Source organism: Carassius gibelio, chromosome B16, assembly GCF_023724105.1.
Source record: "Carassius gibelio isolate Cgi1373 ecotype wild population from Czech Republic chromosome B16, carGib1.2-hapl.c, whole genome shotgun sequence".
NCBI classification, from domain to species: domain Eukaryota; kingdom Metazoa; phylum Chordata; class Actinopteri; order Cypriniformes; family Cyprinidae; genus Carassius; species Carassius gibelio.
The window spans coordinates 28,024,452-28,044,288 of record NC_068411.1 but is presented as its reverse complement, the minus strand read 5'-3'; the positions used below and the strand labels follow the sequence as shown (position 1 = coordinate 28,044,288).

General features: G+C 35.5%; 2 protein-coding genes across 2 annotated transcripts in view; one reads left to right on the top strand and one right to left on the bottom strand.

The window, feature by feature from the left end:
• Positions 1-4,420, bottom strand: part of LOC127974368 (thrombospondin type-1 domain-containing protein 7A-like) — a 225,442-nt gene extending 221,022 nt beyond the window's left edge. The window contains exon 1 of the mRNA XM_052577577.1: positions 3,851-4,420. Within this exon, the coding sequence (XP_052433537.1) occupies positions 3,851-3,983 (133 nt within the window). The 5' untranslated portion in view covers positions 3,984-4,420. The remainder of the gene's footprint in view (positions 1-3,850) is intronic.
• An 11,679-nt stretch (positions 4,421-16,099) lies between these two features.
• LOC127975221 (serine/threonine-protein kinase Nek6-like) lies at positions 16,100-19,631 on the top strand. The gene is made up of 5 exons (XM_052579097.1): positions 16,100-16,168; positions 17,187-17,341; positions 17,426-17,564; positions 18,240-18,347; positions 18,647-19,631. The coding sequence occupies exons 2-5, from the start codon at positions 17,196-17,198 to the stop codon at positions 19,376-19,378; spliced, it is 1,125 nt and encodes a 374-aa protein (XP_052435057.1). The 5' UTR covers positions 16,100-16,168; positions 17,187-17,195; the 3' UTR covers positions 19,379-19,631.
• The last annotated feature ends 206 nt before the right edge of the window (positions 19,632-19,837 follow it).

The window sequence follows — 19,837 nt, the reverse complement described above, 5'->3', positions numbered from 1 at the left end:
TTATAGCTGAACCTGCAAAATGAAATCCATAAGAGCATACTGATCATTTCATAATAATGTGGCTGAAATATCACTCATAGAACATGGATATTACACTCATAGATTCATTATGAAACCAGCATAACATAAGCAGAACCCACTATTAAGGTCTCTATGCTTGGCCACGTAAACCGTGTCCTAAAGTGCACTTTGGATCTCACTGAATCACATGGGAACAGCTCAGAGCGATGCCTTCAGCATGTAAAGGGAAGCGCTGTTTCTCTAACAGAAAGAGTACACACATCTTCAGTGGCATCAGCGTGTCATCACTAACTCTCATGTGACTTTCTTTCTATTGTAAAGCATAAAGGAAGATATTTGATAAGTAAGATATATATCAATACAATGGAATTATTGAGCTCTGATGCTGTTCAGATACCAATGTTCTTGAAAATATGTGTCTTTTGTGAAGAAAAAATGCATACAGTTTTAGAACAACATGAGTGTGAGTAGGTGATGACACAAGTTTCATTTTTGCAGGACTATTCCTTCATATAGTTATAGTGAACAATATGCTTTTGGAATGTGAAACAGAAAGCAAAAGAAAGCTGATGGTATGTACTTCAGTCGATTCACCTTTTAAGGAAAGTCAGTTCACTGAGCCACCATCTGGGTAAGATAGAGTTCAGCAATTACTGAGTGATTGAATATAATTGTTTTTATTACAACAGAAATAAAAAACAATTATTTATACTATTTCTTATTTTGTATGCCATACCTAAGATATTAATATTAATGTAGTAAAACAATACACATGTATTAAAAAAATGCAGACTATGCCTCTATCAAAATTTTGAGCTACTGATAGAAAATACACAATACAAAAGCAGAGGCTGACTAAGAAAACATGCCATTATTTCTTCACACATATACAGCCACTTTCAGAAATTCTCACACTAATAACGAAAAGCTAGTTCTGCAGGTGAAGTGGTTTATCCACTTTGCTTCATGCCTAAAAACTCTCCTTGCCTATGTAAAAATCATTGCAATGGACAGCCTCTGCTGGACTCTTAATAATCTCTCTGCCAAATTATTCCTCTTCATTTCTGATGCTACTCACTATTTAATCAAGATCACAAATCAAGGTTACAGTAACCCACGTGGTCAATTTTGGCCTGTAAATTAATTAATTAAGAATCCTTCTCGAGTCAATATTAGCTGGGTTTGAGACACATGGGAGCCAGGGCAGAGATGTGGAGCGGTGAGGGTCAACACAAGACTGTATATTGATAAAATAAGAAAAGAAAGAGTGCTTCTAATTGGAGGCTGAGGCATGGGGAGATATGGGAAAAATTGCTCCGGTCTTCTCCAGGGATATTTGAACATCAAACCCACGTTCAGGCAGCAAACATGGAGGGAAATGTACAGGGACAAGTGTGCCATTTAATCCAGCCTGCTTATTAGAAAGAAAGTATTCCAGCTCTATCGATTGCAACAAGAAAAACACAGCCATTAAGAATCACTTAATGAAAAGCTTGTTGGTTTTAACCATCATTTCAAGGAACGCTGGTTTATTCTCTTCTACAGCACTTGGGTTTCCTGGCCTGTTATATGAACATCTCCATCATGGGAGGATATCAGCCCTAGACAGCAGATTTATTGCTCTTCTGTGAAGCCAATAAACAGCAGAAATGTGAGCCAATTTCCCACAGGTTGAAGCCCCAGCTCTTCTACGGTCAGATTCATTATGCATACAGTACATCATACGTCAAAACTAAATTTCCCTCCCCTTGAGCGCTCTAGAAAGCACAATAACATTATCGCACCCGAGCGATATCGCAGTCAAACTGCACACTATCAAGCATCTGCCCATCCAAGATAGACTCTCCGCATTTCCACCAGATGTTTTTCAATGAAATGAGCCAATGATCTGTAATTACTGTGACCTACAAGAGAGAGAGAGATATGTAGGTTAAGTTCGCCTGCCGCTCCGCTTCTTTGCATGCATGTCCCAGGGACGTTTTCAAAGTATAAATCCCAGCAGCTCCTTTAATCTCCTTACGCACTTACATCCGCTTTAAAAATTCACTAACACAGTGACAAATGCACGTTGACTCAGGACCTGGCTTTGGCCAATAGAAGAGTCCAAACTGCACTTTTAGACTTTCAGAGAATAGATACAGGTTTGCAAATAAAGCTTTGATTTAAATGCATTGTACATATAGTAATGATAGTATAAACATTTCACAACATCAAAAATACAGCAGTATATTTCATTGTACACATGGGGTACTTTTTTTCTCTGTGTTCACCAAACCCATCTTGAGTGTTTGCTGCTAAAAAGCTAATTTTTTAGTCTCATCTGATCATAGAAGCCAGTCCAATTTGAAGTTCCAGTCATGGCTGATAACTGAATATCCTTTAGATTGTTTTTGAATGAGCTAGCAGCATTTTTATTGTAAACCCTCCCAAACAACATGTGTTGATGTAGATTCTGTTTGACAATTTTTTTAAAGGTTTTCTCAACCCGGACTCAACTATTTTCTGCAATTCTCCAGCTGTGGTCCTTGTTAAGTCTTTAGCTACTCAAACTCTCCTTTTCATCACACATTAGGATGAAATAGACACACGTCCTCTTCCAGGCAGTTTTGTAACATGCTTGGAAATTCTTAATTATTGCCCTGATGGTGGAAATGGGAATTTTCACTGCTCTAGCTCTTTTCTTAAAGCCACTTCACCAATTTGTGAAGCTCAATTATCTTTTGCTGCACATCAGAAATATATTCTTTGGTTTTTCTCATTGTGATGGATGATTAAGGGAATTTGGGCTTTGTTTCCCCTCCTCTTTATATTTCTGTGAAACAGGTAGCCATGGCTGGATGATTTCATGTTTATAATCATGCTGGAGTGCTCAAAACTGTGAATATGAATATGAATATACTTCAGAGATATTTTCCTCATAAGAATTTCTAGGGCTGCCAATAATTGTGTCCAATGAGTATTTGAGAAAAAAACATTCATTTCATAAAAATATTTCCCCTCCATTTTAAATTCTTATAATCCAATGAAAGGATACATTTTTGTGAATTTGTTTAATAAAAAAATCAAAAGGATTAACAATGCAGATTAATTTTCACAGCCTTTTTTGATCATATTTACCAAGGGTGCCGATATTTTTGGCCATGAATGTGTGTGTGTGTGTATATATATATATATATATATATATATATATATATATATATATATATATATATATATATATATATGCATTACAGTAATGAGAATTTGGAGATTACAACATAATATCAAAAATATAATGGTCCTAAAATTAGGCTTCATTACCTTGTAATTTAAAACACAATATAAAAATGTAATATATAACAAAAACTTATAATATTATTTATTTATTACAATGTCACACAGTATAATATTTTTTTTTTATACTATAACAGATGCAAAGAAGAGGAGACTGTGAAACATGGCCAAATTTGCAATCAAAAGTCAAATAACTTCCAGTACTTTGCAACTCAGAGCTCCTTCCATTACTGTATAGTGTCAGATTTCATTCTAATAATGATACGGCTGTTATCTAGGACAAGAAATCGAACAATCAGCTTGGCAAAATGACTGTGCTAAAATGGGGACATGTTTCAAAACCGTACAGACTTTGAGAATCAGAAATTCGGATGATGGGAAATAATTCAAACACTCTACGCAGAGCCGTTTTGAAGTGAGACCGAAGACCTTTAGTTGTCCTCTTTCTTACCCCAGATAATAAAACAATTGCAATGCAACTTTGTGCAAACAGCCAGTCTGGAACCTTCACATCCCACACACATCCATCAAGGTACTTATGGAAATAGCTGTATACCTGTCTCCCAGAAGTACAGCGACTTCCCATCTTCTGACGTTTGGGTGTAAGCGGTCCAGATTCCACTGAGTAGTAAAAATAACCTCCATAAACACAGGAACGCTGTCCTTGCACCCCTAACCCCAAGTCCCATGGCTCCCCTGAGTTGCGTAAAATCCACTCGGTCAGGAGGAAGAGAAACCCCAACGAGAGCAGAGAAAGAAGTTCAGTCGTACAGACTGAAAGTGTTTGTGTGCCTCTTCAGTTAGTGTTCCCCGAAGAAAAGGCGCATGTAGCGGACCTCCTGGGCTTCTGCTCCTCTGGTTGGCTGGAAAGGAAAGAAGAACGTTCTGGCTGAACAATAGAGAACGGCAGCCACTGCTGCTACTGCTGCCGCTGTCCTCTGCCTACTGCAGCTGACTGACGCTGCATCTCCCCTCCCTCTCTCTCTCTCTCTCTCTCTCTCTCTCTCTCTCTCTCTCTCTCTCTCTCTCTCTCTCAGCTCGAGCTCCAGCGTAGGGCACAAGGACGCTCCTTCGCCATGCTCCTGTGACGCTAAAGAAGACAAGATATGAGGGGAGTGCTGTCGCTAAGGGAAGGAGGGAGAAAGAGGGAGATTTATGAACTGCATATTCCACATTTTCTGTGTCTGCATGCTGAGAGTCTGGAGTTGCATTAAGCTAGATAGGTAAATGAAGGAAATTTGAAATAAGGAATTAATGAAAGATTCAGTTCACTTTTGCAATTCTTAATTTTTTTAAAATTTGGAACAAAATAATGCAAGTGAAAGTCTCAAGTCTAAACGCACAAAATCAAAACCCACCCCATTTACATTTTGTATACATGTTCTTAAGTGTTTTGTTCACAATGTGCATGCTACTCGGAAGAAATAAAAAGTTTGCTTTTAATATATCTTCGAAATGCAATACATGCTCTCTCCTATTAAAAAACAACAACTATATACTGGTTTAAGTTATAAAAATTTTAATCAATGTATTTGCTGTACTGAATTAATGCATATACAAAGAGGGAGATTTATGAACTGCATATTGCGTGCTGAGAGACTAGAGTTTCATGAAGCTAGAAGAGTAAATGAAGAAAATCTGAAATATTGTCTAAAAGCATGAAATCAAAATTGGACTTGTTTACTTTCTTAATACATGTTCCTGGGTGTTGTGTGAACAATGTGAACGTTAAAGAAATTGAAAGTTTGTTTTTAATATATCTTCAAAATGCAATACTTGCTCTGTCTCTTAAAATATATTCCTTTTATGAAACATTACCGAGGAGGTCTAAAAATCATTTCATTGGTTTGCAGCAGGAGTTGTGCTATCTGTGTTCATGCTCACTCACATCTAAATAAAATTAGTTTTGAGCCAATCACCTGAGCCATGTTTGTATCTCATTACTCTGGAGCAGGGTTATAGACTATAGTTAACTATAACATTTATAATAATGTTATAATAAAATAAATAAATCGCTATTTGAGATTAATGTTAACTGAAATAAAAAACTAAAAACATTTTATTTCAGCTGGTTGTCAAGGAAACATTTTGCATTTTCATTTCATTGAACTTGATGGAATAAAAAATAAACTACAGATCTATTAAAAAAAAGATAGAAAAAAACACAATTAAATTACAAAATAAATATAAACATAAAAACAAATTCAAATTTTGAATATATAAACCATACATACCTCAATAATACTAACATTATATTTAATATTATAAAAATACACTCATAATACAAAAGTACAACGGTATTTCAGTTTGATTTTAAAATGCATTTTAAAGTGTTTTTTTCTGTATGTTTTTTTTACATTATTTTAAACCATTTCAGCCATGAACAAACAGTAGGAGCAAATGATTTTAAAAACACAATCGTACTGTACCCAACATTCTCAGTATATGGACAGAGTACGGATTGTGATGTCACTGCGCAGAGGCAGAGATCACTAAATCTTAATGACTGTCTTGTTAATCCACTTTCCTAAGCTCAGTAGCTCAGGTCATGATCTTGAGTGGCAGACACTGGCACTGGCATGAGAGCAGACGAAACATCAGTGTGTGACCTGAGGCTCAAGACTCAACTTTCACACTACAGATTTTGGTGTGGATTTGAGTCTCTGACAGCAGAGTTTAGTTTATTTGGTTGGAAAAAAAATCTCAGCTAAACTCTGTGAAATATATTTTTTTAAGAGTGCAACAAATTTGCTATAAAAAAGTCACTAAATACATCCAGACGCTGTTTTAGATGCTCAATACTGGATATAAATCTATCATATTTTTGCTGCTGTGCACACACACACAAAACTGAACAACTAAAATGTTTTAAGACATTTCTCACGCAAAAAAAACAAAACAAAAAAAACAATTAAGATATTGCCTCCTCAGCAGGTTTTTAATTTACTTTTTTCCTTTAAACTTCCTAAATCAATCCACTGCACAATTATATTTAAAAAGAAGCCTGTTTAGGGGACAAAAACAGTAGGTAAATTTTTTTACAATTATTAAAATAATTAAATAAGCTCTGTTAAAAATAAATGTAAAAAAGAAAATCAAAAATCTATTTCATTTAAAAAGCATCAATAAAGGGAAAAACAAAAAATGATATAGTCTCTTATAATTTCTCCTCCATTTAAACTGTCATATCAAACATATAGCCACTAGACCATGTGACACATCAGCTCATGACAATCACCTTTGGTCATGAGACATACAAGAACAAAAATAATATGTGAGTGAGTAATATCACTTGCATTCAACTTTCAGGCAAGTAAAGAATGTTTGGGTGAACTATTCCTTCAAACATTATTTAATCAGAACAGCTATTCTTTAAACTAAATAAATGTGTTAATGAGAGAGGGGGGCTCAATATGAGTGCATCAACATTTTCAAGGACCACTTATATAGCAAAAAACATCTAAAGTCTATCCACAAATCTAAGTAGCATATATCCAAATGCATGCAAACACAAAAAGGCATACATCTCTGATACATCAAGAAATACATCTCATTCATTAAAAATGTGTCTGGGAGTTTGTAGGAGTGCAGTGGTTGGTAGTTTTATGAATGACAGTTGAACCCTGCAGGAGATCTTCTCTTCCACTCCAGTGGTCAGACAGTCCATGAGAGAAGCCACTCAAGCAGAACCTGTCCTGGTCAGGGCTAATGTTCACTCAACACCAGCGTGAAGCTCCCTGAGCAGAGGCACAGCCCATGCCAACATGGAGATGGACTACAACACTAATCACTCTGCTCGGGACTTCAGCCGTCAGTTGAATCTAAAGGAGATTGTGGTCTGTTTGTCATTAGCTGCGTTTCCATCCATTTCTTTTTATGCAAATTTTGGAATATTGTATAAAAAAAATGGAAATGGCAAGACGTGGATAAAATATTGAAATGAAAGGCAGATTTTTTTTCCAGTATAGGAAAATGTGCCTAACTATATGGACAACATATTTACTCAGATTCCTGAGTGCAACCAAAAAAATAAATAAATTAATTAATTAATTCATTAAAAATAAAAAAAAATCACATGACTTTGCCTCAACAGACAGACGAGATAAAATTGGTTATTGCATTTTATCAGCTCACAGGATTTACCAATGGCAGCAACATTTTATTTCTTACACTTTGCGCCAGTTTCCCAGGAAGTGTAGATTTTGTTCTTTTGAACATATTGAATGGAAATGGTGTTTTTTCACTAATGTTTTATGTGGCATTCCAAATTTTGGCACAAATTAAATTAAAAAATTTGGATGAAAACATAGCTAGTGACAGAAGATATTACAATTTGCCCACAACCGATAATAAACCTTCACTTTTAAGCAAAATAAAAAGTGCATCAGTCAATAGTCCTACAAAAATTTATTCAGCAAAGTACTGTAAATGTTTTTTTTAATCATCTTACAAAAATATAGTCAAAAATCTAAGGTATCAAGTTAGAAAATCCGAAATTTGACTTTGAATAATATGCAGCATGACAGTCAGGACTATATGCGCAAACTTTGCACAAATCCTTCTTTTATGAGTCTGTTTTTTCAATGAATCTCTATGATTCAGGTTCAAATCCAGGTCATCCCCGTTGGGTTCTGCATCATTGCTTACAGCATTCTAAATGGAACATTAATCAAAGCCATCAATTTAATCTTCTCTAACCTGATGCATCATAACTGAGCAGAAATCAAAGGTCACGATGAGATGATTGCACTCAAATCATGCATTTGGATTTCTGTCCTACCTTGTTTTCTGACCTACCTTCACGCTGAAGTCACAATATTTTATGGCTTTATCATTTAAGGAGAAATAGTGGGGTGGGGGGGGGGGGGGGTAAAATGATAAATGGCTGTTCCCTGAATTTTTTGGTAAGTCTAAATCCGCATGGGCTGAGAAGTACAGAACACTGCCAGAAGAGGATGACAGTTTGTCTGGCCGCAGTGACAGGCCTGCGTTAGATTAGACTGCTGTCCGTGAGTCACAAGGCAAATGCGATGACAGAAGTGGCATAGTCTTGCAGGACTGACAGTCCCCGAGTCGCCATAGTGATGCCTGAAGCCAGTGACTCATGTTCACAGAGGAGGAAGAGTCCAAAATAGACAGTCGATGATAACAGTTCAAATGACTGAACGATCACAACACTGATCCTGCCGCCTGGCACTCACAGCCTGATTACCATATATTCATGTACCAAGGTATTTAAATAAATGTATTGGGTAAACATGGTAACATGGTAATGTACATCGCTACTTTTGACTACTATCATAAATGGACAACATCAAATTCAAACACATAGGCTACCTGCTGTGCAAATGTTTCCAAAGAAAAAAACTGTTTAGGTCATGAAATAGTCACAACACTGGTAACTATAAATAAATATGTACAATTCTATTTTATGTAGTTAGTTATGTATGTAGTATGTATTTACGTATGTAAATAAATACAATTGTTCTATATAGTCACAACACTGGTATACATACATACCTGTATACATAAATACAAACATTATTTAACATTCTAATTGTTTTACCCCCTTTGTTAGACCAGCATCCAAGCATCAGATTTGATTTATTTTGATCAGAGTTATGTGTATGCATCTAAGTGTGTGTGAGAGTGTGTTTTGTGGGAGGGTCTGTGCTGGATTATGAGCTTAAATCATCCAGTTACCTCTCTCTGTTGACCTACTCTGAGCTCATAGATGGGGAAAACCAATTAGTCTGATGAGATTCTTCAAATGCTTTTCTGCTCTCCAGAAGTGATGTGATTCTTATCCACATAAATGCCTCATTTTTATTATCTTATCTGATGACCAAAATGCTACAAAATACAGAGCATCTCCGCAAACTCCTTCTTTCATCCATTCATCTTCATCCCAAAAATCTTCATGAAACCAGCTTAAGTGTGCCCATACACGTGATTAACTTGATCCACCAATGCTGTAATTCCGGTGAAAGCTCAACAGAGCACAATGGCAATGTGCCCTTGTCCAGACAACTCGAGCAAACACAACGACAAACACAAACAGTGCTTTGCTTGCAGCTTTGCAGGGCTCCCAATGTGTAATGTATCCTCCCTATTCAACAGTATAACCACAAGCTACTCATACCTGAAGTCAATAAACCCTATTTAAAATAAGCAATTGACAAAAAATAAAAATAAAAAATATCAACATAAATAGTTTTTTTTTTTTTTAAGAAGTATCAGTTTATAAATATCTGCTAACATAATTAATAGTTTAATTGGAGCTGTATTTTGGCACAAAATAATGAGCCTTTAAAGAATGAACCTCAATTAAAATGATAGCTTTAAATTATATAACATATTAAATTTAAACAGTAAACACAACATTAAATCATTTACAGCACTGGGTAGATTATGAATTGTAGTCCACTACTAATTACAAATTGCATGACGATAATTGCTCTAATTTAAATTATGAATTGCGTGAAAAATAAGTAATCATGTCCAAATAAAAAAAAAACTTATCTTATTATGAACATTTACAAATGCAATATACTCTAATTACATGTACTTAATTTTTGGAATCTGATTGCATGTAATAATTTACTATATGGTGATATAAATAGCTTTAGTTTAGTGATAAGATCTTGTTTTTGGAAAAGTAGAAAAATGTGAAGTATCACCAAGCCACATACTTAGCTACTCCTCAAAACTGACTCTATGCTGATTGACATTGGACTTCAAACTAAATATCACTGTAAGCCTAGATGAAGTTCTTGTTGAACTTAGAGTAAAACAGCACTTCCCATTAAGGGAATTGTTTGTATCTGTGGATTTTACACATTTGCCATTAGAAAAAAAAAGATTATCTACCCATTGACTGCTCTCTGAAGTGAAAAATCCAAATGTCAGATTTGCATACCAAACGCAATGAAAAAAAATCATTTTCTGAACCATTATCATTTTTTTATTATTTTCGGTATATCTAGATATGCTTAAAACAAGATAAATGTACTTGAGAAGCAAAACTGTTCATAAAAAAATAAGACTTGTTTTCGGTGGATATATCGTGATTTCTTGTTATTTTTTAATCTACAGCATGCAAATGTAAATAAGCACACAGAAATGTAAATCTGACCAGATATAATCCATCCATAAAGAAAAACTAAATCTTTTTTTAAAGGCATTTCAGAGCAAATACATAAATATTGAGATGTTATTAATGTTGACCATAACCAAAAGGCTGAAAAACACCTAGAGGATTTATTACTTTTCAGACTTAATATTCACTAAATAGCTAGCTGTTTTTAGTAAATATAGAATGTTGATGACTAGCTATTATAGGAAAGGAGTGGCATAATTTGGGGATTTTAAAAAGATTGGTTATCAGGTACAGCTGCATGTAAATAATATGCAAATTCCGTGAATAACATCTTGCCACTTCTGATGGTGCCGGGAGGTTTGAGTTCACTGAGAGTATCAAAGTAAATGTGGGTCGACAGCATTAAAGTGAACTGACAACAGAGCTGAGAGAGAAACAGGTCAGACTGAACTGCAGTGCTTGGGATTAATCTGTCAAATTAATAGTGAAAGATCCAGCTGCCGATTCTTGTTTTAACTACATTTAACACAGTTTCAAAGACAGTCAATTCTGGTTTGTTGAACAACAGAAGCGACGGTCGAGATACGTGATCGGTGATCAGAAGAGCCTCTGTTTCGTTCTGACTCACGTCTATTTAAATGACCAACAAAGGAAGAAAAATTAATACGTAAATGACTCATGTTGTCTTTGAGGTTCATTTGTTCTTTAAAAGACTAATTTACTCTGTCTGGGGCTGTGATACAATTACAGAAAACACTCTTTGCCTCTGACCTCTACTGTACCTGCCTCGTTAGGAGATCTCACGAGCAGCGGGACACGCCATTCGTTATCACCGCCATGGTAAGAAACACTGACAGTTGTGTGTCATTCATCAAAGACTCCCCGTCACTCATGGCAATTCAATCAAGGACACAATATCAAATGCTTAATGTCAGCAGAAGGGAATATCCATGAAATTTAGAGACATCGGAGACACCAAAATTGAATGATTATTGCTTGAACAAAATAAAACTGTATACAGACATGCCCACAAAACCTTGATGCCCAAAATTTCAAACCTCACGAAAAAATAAATAAATAAATGATGCATCTAATATTTAATTTGACCTCTCGTGCTCATCATTCAACATTTTATGAATGTTAAAATAAAGATGTGGCCTTTTCACTCACACAATTTGATAAAAAATCTGTATGCCCAATTTATTCTCTATTCATGCAACGTGTAAGAAACAATCTACAATCAAAGAAGAACAACCAAGTACCACGCAGTCACATGTTCCCCTTAAAATCACATTTTTGAATACAAACTAAAAGACTGTGAGAAACACAATGTCATAATTATTTAATAAAGGGGCCTGTGTCAATTCAAAATGTGAAATTTCCAGACTCATTCCAAGTACTCCTGGTGGCACTCTATTCACCAATGCTTTAGTTTCGATTACCATTTATGAAAGCAGTTTGGTCCTAAAGTCCTCTGGCTAAAGTGAGCTTGTGGAGCACGTGCACTCAGTCTACTGGACCATCAACACAGGGATGCTGGGCCTCGTAGATCATCTGCCTCCAACAATCTGACCCACAGCATCCACCGCTTTACAAGCCTGCCAGCTCAATGTCCCTCATCACCATCAAACCACACAGCAATCTGATAAACTAAAGGGTTATTTTGGAGATCAGAGTATATAGACCAGAATTCAATCCCATTTTCTGTTATGCTTTGGCCGGCATCATGGGGAAACATGTCATGCTTCATAAATGTCTAAACTGAAACATGTCTGAGGCTGAAATAAGCATGTTAATAGCAAGCCTGCACATCTGGTCTAGAAGTTTTACAGAAGAAAATATTGTTCTTCTGCCATTCTTTCCATATAAAACAAACAAAAGGACATTTACATAATATTTTAAGAAGGCGAACTGTCCGTTTTATATTACCAATTCAAAATTGGTCATATCAAAGTGGTAGTAATTGAACGAACAAATATGCAAAGTTTAGCAATCAAGTTCTCTATCAACAAGCCTCGTGTTGATTTTGTTTCACATCTGTTATATATAAATGATCAATTTTAACAAGACAAGAAGCTACTGTCATGTAATTCTATTAAAGGGTGGCGTCTCTTTAAAGAGAGAGACAGACTAATGAAAAGACAACCTCTATATTAATACTCCAGTAGCACATGCTATTATATTAAATATACCATTCAAAATTAAAAAGGGCCTCATGTAAGAAAATAAAAATTCACTTTATTACAACACTGCCATCTGTTGGTTTCATTACATTGGGCTCAACAAATACTCGAGCCGAGTTTTGTGTGCTAGTTTTTTGTATCTTCCAGGAAATGTTCCAGGAAATACGTTTCTAGGAAACGTATTATAAATTGATATTATAACTTATTCCTGTAATTCTATCAAACGTGACAGATGTTTTGAAATAACAGAAACCAATTTACCATAAACCATCATAAAGCTCAAAGTCATTGCAAATACTCACTGATGGCCTATTTGTGCTGTTGTTTTCCCTCCAAACAAACGATATCACTTCCTGTAGGGTGATGACGTGAAGGAAACTGGTTTGTTTATAAAAGGGATTTACAAAATGTTAACAGGCTGGAAAACGATATTGAGAAATAGGGGAAAACCTACAAATAATTGAGAAATATTTCTAAGAAAAGATGTTTTATTTTAAACATTATTTAAGATATATATATATATATATATATATATATATATATATATATATATATATATATATATATATATATATATATATATATATATATATATATATATATATATATATATATATATATATATATATATATGTATATATACAGTGGAATTTAAATAAAACAATCTAATATAATTTCAATTTTTTAATATATTTAACCAATATATTAAACAAATACAATGGCAATTAGAAGGAATAATACACATCTTTCTGTCTATACAAAATAACTTCTAAAAACTAGTCAGTTCCCCACTAGTCCTAATAACATCACAGAAACAAAACAGATTATAGATGATTTTTTTGAGGAAAATAGTCTCTTCTTGCTCAACACTTAAAATAATCCCGTCTTGTTCTGACTTGACCGACATGACTCTTCTTTTAGGTGTGTGTAATACACCTAAAAAAAACTAAAACATATTGTAATCTGCATAAACTCAGATCTATTCTGGACAAATTGCAAAAATGAGGAAACATATTTAACCTAAATATTGTACAGTCATTTCACTTTAAGTCTTTGTTTTTTTTAAATACAATTTTTATATTTATGAAGAGGAGATGGTCAAGTATTGTAAGAATTTAAAAGGAAAAATAATAAATATTGTAAATTCTTTATAAATTGTGAATAATTTGTGTTTATTGAACAGCTGTGGTGGTGGTTATGGCATATATCTCGTACTTCCTTTCCATGATCTGTCGTCCTTTCATTCCATACAATAATCCGTTTCATTTTCACAAGTTGCAATGATAGGAATATGCATGTCATCAATGGATCCAACCACACCAGAAATCCAAAAGGACACTCTAATTATTGTGTTACTTCCAGAGGTGGCAGTAAGATGTTATCAAGTGAACATCGTTTATCAGATGAGCCTCATTTAAACCCATTTCTACTCCACTGACCTACAGTTGAGTGAAACTCCACTTTGACGGATTTGTGCCCAGGAAAAGATTCTCATAAAGAGTGTGAGAGCGACGCACACTTTCCTTATCGATCTGCAAACTGCGGGCCTTACTAATGTGCCCTGTATCTCTGATGTTTTGAAGAAAACTACAATTTAAAGTGGTACCACTTAAATAATTATGCATATGAATATGGCAAAAAAAAAAAAAAAAAAGGTAAATGTAGTTTTAATGCATTAATGCAGCCCCATCGTCTACGGCATCCCATATAAAAGGAGATGCATATTTTGCCATTTTGACCATGCCTGCATGATGAAAATATGCACAATAAATGAATATACCTGCACTGCAAAAAAAAAAAAAAAATTCCTTTTCTTACTTTGATTTTTTGTCTTCTTGTTTCCAGTCAAAACATCTGAAGTTCCCATTTGAACGGTCTCTCCTGTTGCGTAACATGCACTGGGGAAAACTCATGTTTTACTCTGTACTGAAGGCTGAGTCGTTCTTGTTTAAGTAGCTGCACAAACCAATGGTGCTTTAGCCTGCCAGAAAGTGCAGAGCACACCACTTTATAAGTCGGCTTGGAGTGCCATTCATCAGACCATTCTCCTTCAGCTAAGAGCATCATCTCTTCGCTGACTCTGCAAGGAAGCTGAAGAAGAAGAAGTCAAAAGAAGAAGCTCCACCTGCTTCTTCTTTTGACCAGCACACCCGGTTTGAAGGCCCATGCAGCAAATCCCTCCAAGCAATGCAGGAACAGCCTACCCGAATGTTTTACTACTGTGATAGCGGACCCACATACTCAAAAGAGTAAATTTCCTCTTCACACTCTCTCACTCATGAATTTAGGCTCCCTGCCCTCCAGCGGACAACAAAGTTCACGTTCTCCCACAGGAAGTGCAGACACTGCTTGCAAAAGGTGCGGTGGAGATGGCCAGCGAACAGCGAGTTAGGCTTTTTCAGTCGCTACTTCCTCATGCCAAAAGAGATGGCGGGCTCAAACCCATTCTGGATCTCAGGCATTTAAACTACTCACTTATGCACTGGTAAAATATTTAAAGTCAAACAGATCATTTCAGACATTTGCCCTGAGGATTATAGATGCGATAGCCTTGGCTTATGCCTCAGAATGCTTACAATTCCCCATAGGTTTGAGGGCCCACTCCACAAGGGGGATGGCCTCCTCCTGGGCATGATCTGTGTTGGTTGGATTTGTCCACATTTACCAGATTTGGCCAGATGCACTTCTGCCAATACGTGTTATGAAACAGGAGAGACCTTTTCGAAGGTAAAAAAAAAGGTTCTGAAGTAACCAGAATGATTCTTAAATCAAGATGCATTTTCTACATAATAAAAAATGGCAAATGGTATTTAGTCTTGTTTACATGGGGGGGGGGGGACTAATTTAAGTGCTTTTTTCTTATTTTGCTAATTATCGTCCAATGGGGTAAGAAATTTTTTTTTTCTTGTTTCCATCTTGTTACCATATGGCGGACAATTTTACGTTTTATAATAAATAAATTAAATGCTGTTGTTTTCCCCCAAAAAAACAATATTAAATGTATAATTTTACATAAAAAATGTATATAAATGCAATAATAATAATAAAATAAAAAAATATTCAGTAAGAAAACATTTGTGCAGTGTAAATTAATGAATGAAGGAATGAGGTATTTAAACATTGCTTACGTTTTCAAAAAAGGGAGGAGGCTTAAAGAAACTCTGGGTTTACCGAAGAAAACCTAAAGTTTTGCATCATGGGGTAGGTTTAGGTAAGGTGGTAGAAAATAAGGTTAGTACAGTATAAATACCATTACGTCTATGGAATGTACCCATAAAACACGTGTGTTATTGCAAAACTTGTGTTTTATGGGGACATTCCATAGGTTTTTTAAAAATGTACTCCCATTGACACCTCGCAGAATATTTCTTAAAAAGTCTCAGGTTTTCACTGTATGATAATTAGCATCTCTCTCTCTCTCTCTCTCTCTCTCTGTCTTAACTGGTTGGTTAAGTCATCTTCAGGTGTACTTTCTGTGTCGAAATATAAGGGTGTGGTTATAGAAGGAAGGTAATTAGTAAAGAAAATCACTGTTCCTGTTTTATTTGAGCACATTCATTGTCGCCATCAGCCACACAACCTGCTGATACAGGTAAGAGATTTCAGTGACCATTGAAGCAATCTCTTATTTTGATGTGTGTTGTTATGAAGGTCAGTGATTACAGCTAGAGGTTTCATGTCAGTGATAGTGATGATAACGTTTCTGTTCTTTCTTCTGGTTCATGGTTATCAAGAAACCACTTCTTTTGTCTGTGTAATTGCTCTAGGGTATTTGAGATGGTTGGATAATCATAACACTGAGGATATGGTATGGGCGGAAACATACTTAAACTATTTTGTTTCCAGGGGATAGGGGGGTGGGTAGGAGGGTAATTTAAGCGAACAAATATTCAGCCATAAACTTAGCGGAAAGATGGCTTGATTGCATTTTTTTTTTTGTGTGAAAGGGTTATGAGTTCTTTCGCAATCTAGATCCAGTTTGACAGCATTTTCCCAGCAGCATGTTCAGGCTTAATACAGCAGGTTTTGCCAAAAGGTATTATGTTAACTTGATTAGGTAGAATGTCAGGTAGGGTTTAAAGAAAAAGTGCATGACTTTATGACTTTACAACTAGATACAACATTTCAAAACTTATCCATGTGATCATATAAGTTGACTAACGGTGGGGATTTCCTGTAAACACACCAGATGACCTACATTACATTATGTTCTGTTGGTGATGACTTTTTCAAGACAGTCCTGTTTTGAGGACATACAGTTGCAAATGACAAGCACTAACATGAAGATACTGGCATGGAAATTTCTGACAGATTTCTGGCAAAGATAGATAGATAGATAGATAGATAGATAGATAGATAGATAGATAGATAGATAGATAGATAGATAGATAGATAGATAGATAGATAGATAGATAGATAGATAGATAGATAGATAGATAGACGTTACTTAAAGTTACATATGAGCATCTAAATGGTTAATATTAGTACCTTTTGAAAGGGTACGGCCCCAGTGACAGCTTTTGTACCTTTTTTTTTTTGAGAGTGTGGATAGATAAATACGTAGATAGATGGATCGATAGTTCCTCATATCGATGTGTACTGTACTAATACATTACTAGATGGCATACTCCACACAAACACTGGCCGCAGGCTGCTTTGGGAAAATATACAAGGAGAAGTTTGGAGACACGTGGGCTGCTGTGAAGAGAGTTCCTATAGGAGTCATCAACAGACAACAGTTGGAGAGAGAATGCAAAGTATATCAGTATGTATATTTAATATTCCTTCATTTGTAACTATTTTAACTGAGGTTTAATTATAACCATGAAGCACACTTTTTTAACACCAGTAATGCTCGGCATCCAAACGTGGTGAAGCTTCTCGGTGAACCTTGGATAAAAGACTCCAAGTGGAACATTCCTTTGGAGTTCATCTTTGGGGAAGATCTTGAGACGACCATCTTCAAAGTACAGCTTTCTAAAATACAGGTAAAGATGTCTACCACAGCTTAAAAATCCTATACGTATCCTTGTATGATACCGTACTTGTATGATTTATTTCTTTAGTGAAACAGATTGAGAAGTTTAACAGAATGCCCTGATTAGGTGCTTTTTTCCAATATAATATAATACTACAATCATAATATAATACTTTACAATCGCTGTGGCAATTTTTTCAATACTTTTAACAATTTTACTGAACTCTTAATGCAGTTAGCAATATCTGTCTGTGTAGGCTATACAGTTAATGCATTTCTTGTTGCTCTGACACAAAATGCATACAGTTAACACTAATTTAATATGCTTGAACTTCTTTTAAAATCAGCCTCAACCAAGACCAAAACTATGATTTTTTTTACTACCAAATATACAAATGCTTTCACACTGTAGACCTATTAGAAGATAGATTACTTATTAAATGATGTTTTTATTTTTTCATCTGTGGCTTTTAATGTTTGCATATTTTGTATTTTCATATAGTAAATGGTAAAAATGTTTATTATATCAGGATATAAACCTGGGTCTTTTCACATTAAATGACACCTCAAGTGACACGAGGATGACTAATTGACGACAACATTTCTTCACAACATCTTAAAAAAAGTATTCTTTAGATTGTATTAGTGGAGCCAAAATGCAACAATGTCTTCTTGTCTTCTTTAGTTGACTCCAGCGGTGAAAGCCACAATCATCACTGGCATGTGTGAAGGTTTGCTCTATCTGCACAGTAAAGACATCGTTCACCAAGACCTCAAACCTGATAACATCATGGTGAGACTGACACAAATGCTCCACAGTGAGCAAAGAATTGAAAATGTGTTTTTATTTTACTGTTCAGAGGTATCAACTGTTGTCTTGGATGTTGCTCCTTAAGTTACTTTAAAGGATTCAATGAGGATTGCTTGAGCTCATATTGAAATCTGTGTGTTTTGATTACAGACTTTGAGATTATATGTTTAAGTTTTCTCTCAATTACATTTCTTAGGTGTTATAGTAGAAAAAATACTAAAGAGCATCTTTCCCCTGTGTGGTCATGAGCAATGACACTTGCTTTTTTCATTCTGTTTCAGGTGGAGCATCAAACCCATCGTGCTGTGATCATTGATCTAGGACTGGCTAAATTCTCCAGAAACGGACTCACCTCTGCAGAAAACTTGGGCAATGAAGCATATTCAGCTCCAGAGATCTTGCTGAATAATGGCGTTCGTGACAAACGCTCAGACGTTTGGGCCATGGGTAAAATCATAGCTGAACTCTGTGCCAGAATCAGGTTACCAACCCAATTTGTGAATCCTTTCAAGATTCGTGAAACTCTAAAAGACCACCCATACTGTAATCCAGTGTCCAGGATGGTGGAACCCAATCCCAATTACAGAAGTACTATGGCTGGGGTCATCACAGACATCAGGAGAGCTGCTTCAGCTCAACCAGCAGACATTAGACCAAAAGACATCCCAAGAGACATTACAGTGACACATGGAAATGACATAAGGCCAAATCAAAAGTGGTGTCCACCAGGACCTCCTGTTCCTAAAGTGGAGGTAAATAAACCTCCTATGGTATGTTATCGACAGGATCCACCTCAGCAGAGAGAGCTGGGAAAGGCAATGGTGCCGGTTAAAGGGGACGCCTTAAACCAGCATCTGTCTCTGATGTCATTTCCTTGCCCTCTCCCTGAAACCGGAAAAGTGACTCAGGAACGCTACATTGAGGAAAAAGGAGCTGTAGAATATAAAGAGATCGTCACGAAAGGAGGGAAAATCGTTAAATATGAGAAAGTGCTAATAACCAAAGATACATAAAAAAAACTTGTGACTATAATTGACAGAAATATTCTGAAAAACGTTGTTGAGCACTTTCATTTTATGCAGGTTGATGTGCAGGTTTTTTTTTTAGAAATCCCATCTGGAAAACTATTTTAATGAAATTTGTTTTAGGGTTGTTGTTGTCTGTTTTTGTTTCGTTTGTTTTTTTGTCATTGCTGTTATCCTTTTATAATCATTCAACATTCATTTTGTCTGATTTGAAGTATAAACCATTAAAATGTGAAAAACACCATTGTGTTTATCTACTTTTTCTGTCATTAATAACATGTGGTATGTCACACATTGAAATGTTTTTGCAAAACACTAAACACACTTCTCTACATGAGACACAGAAATCGAACCTAATGTCACTTTGCCTTTTCAAGACACTGCTTTCCAAAATACCACCCCTATAAACCAACTGATTAAATTTGGCCATAAGGTGTGCAGACACTT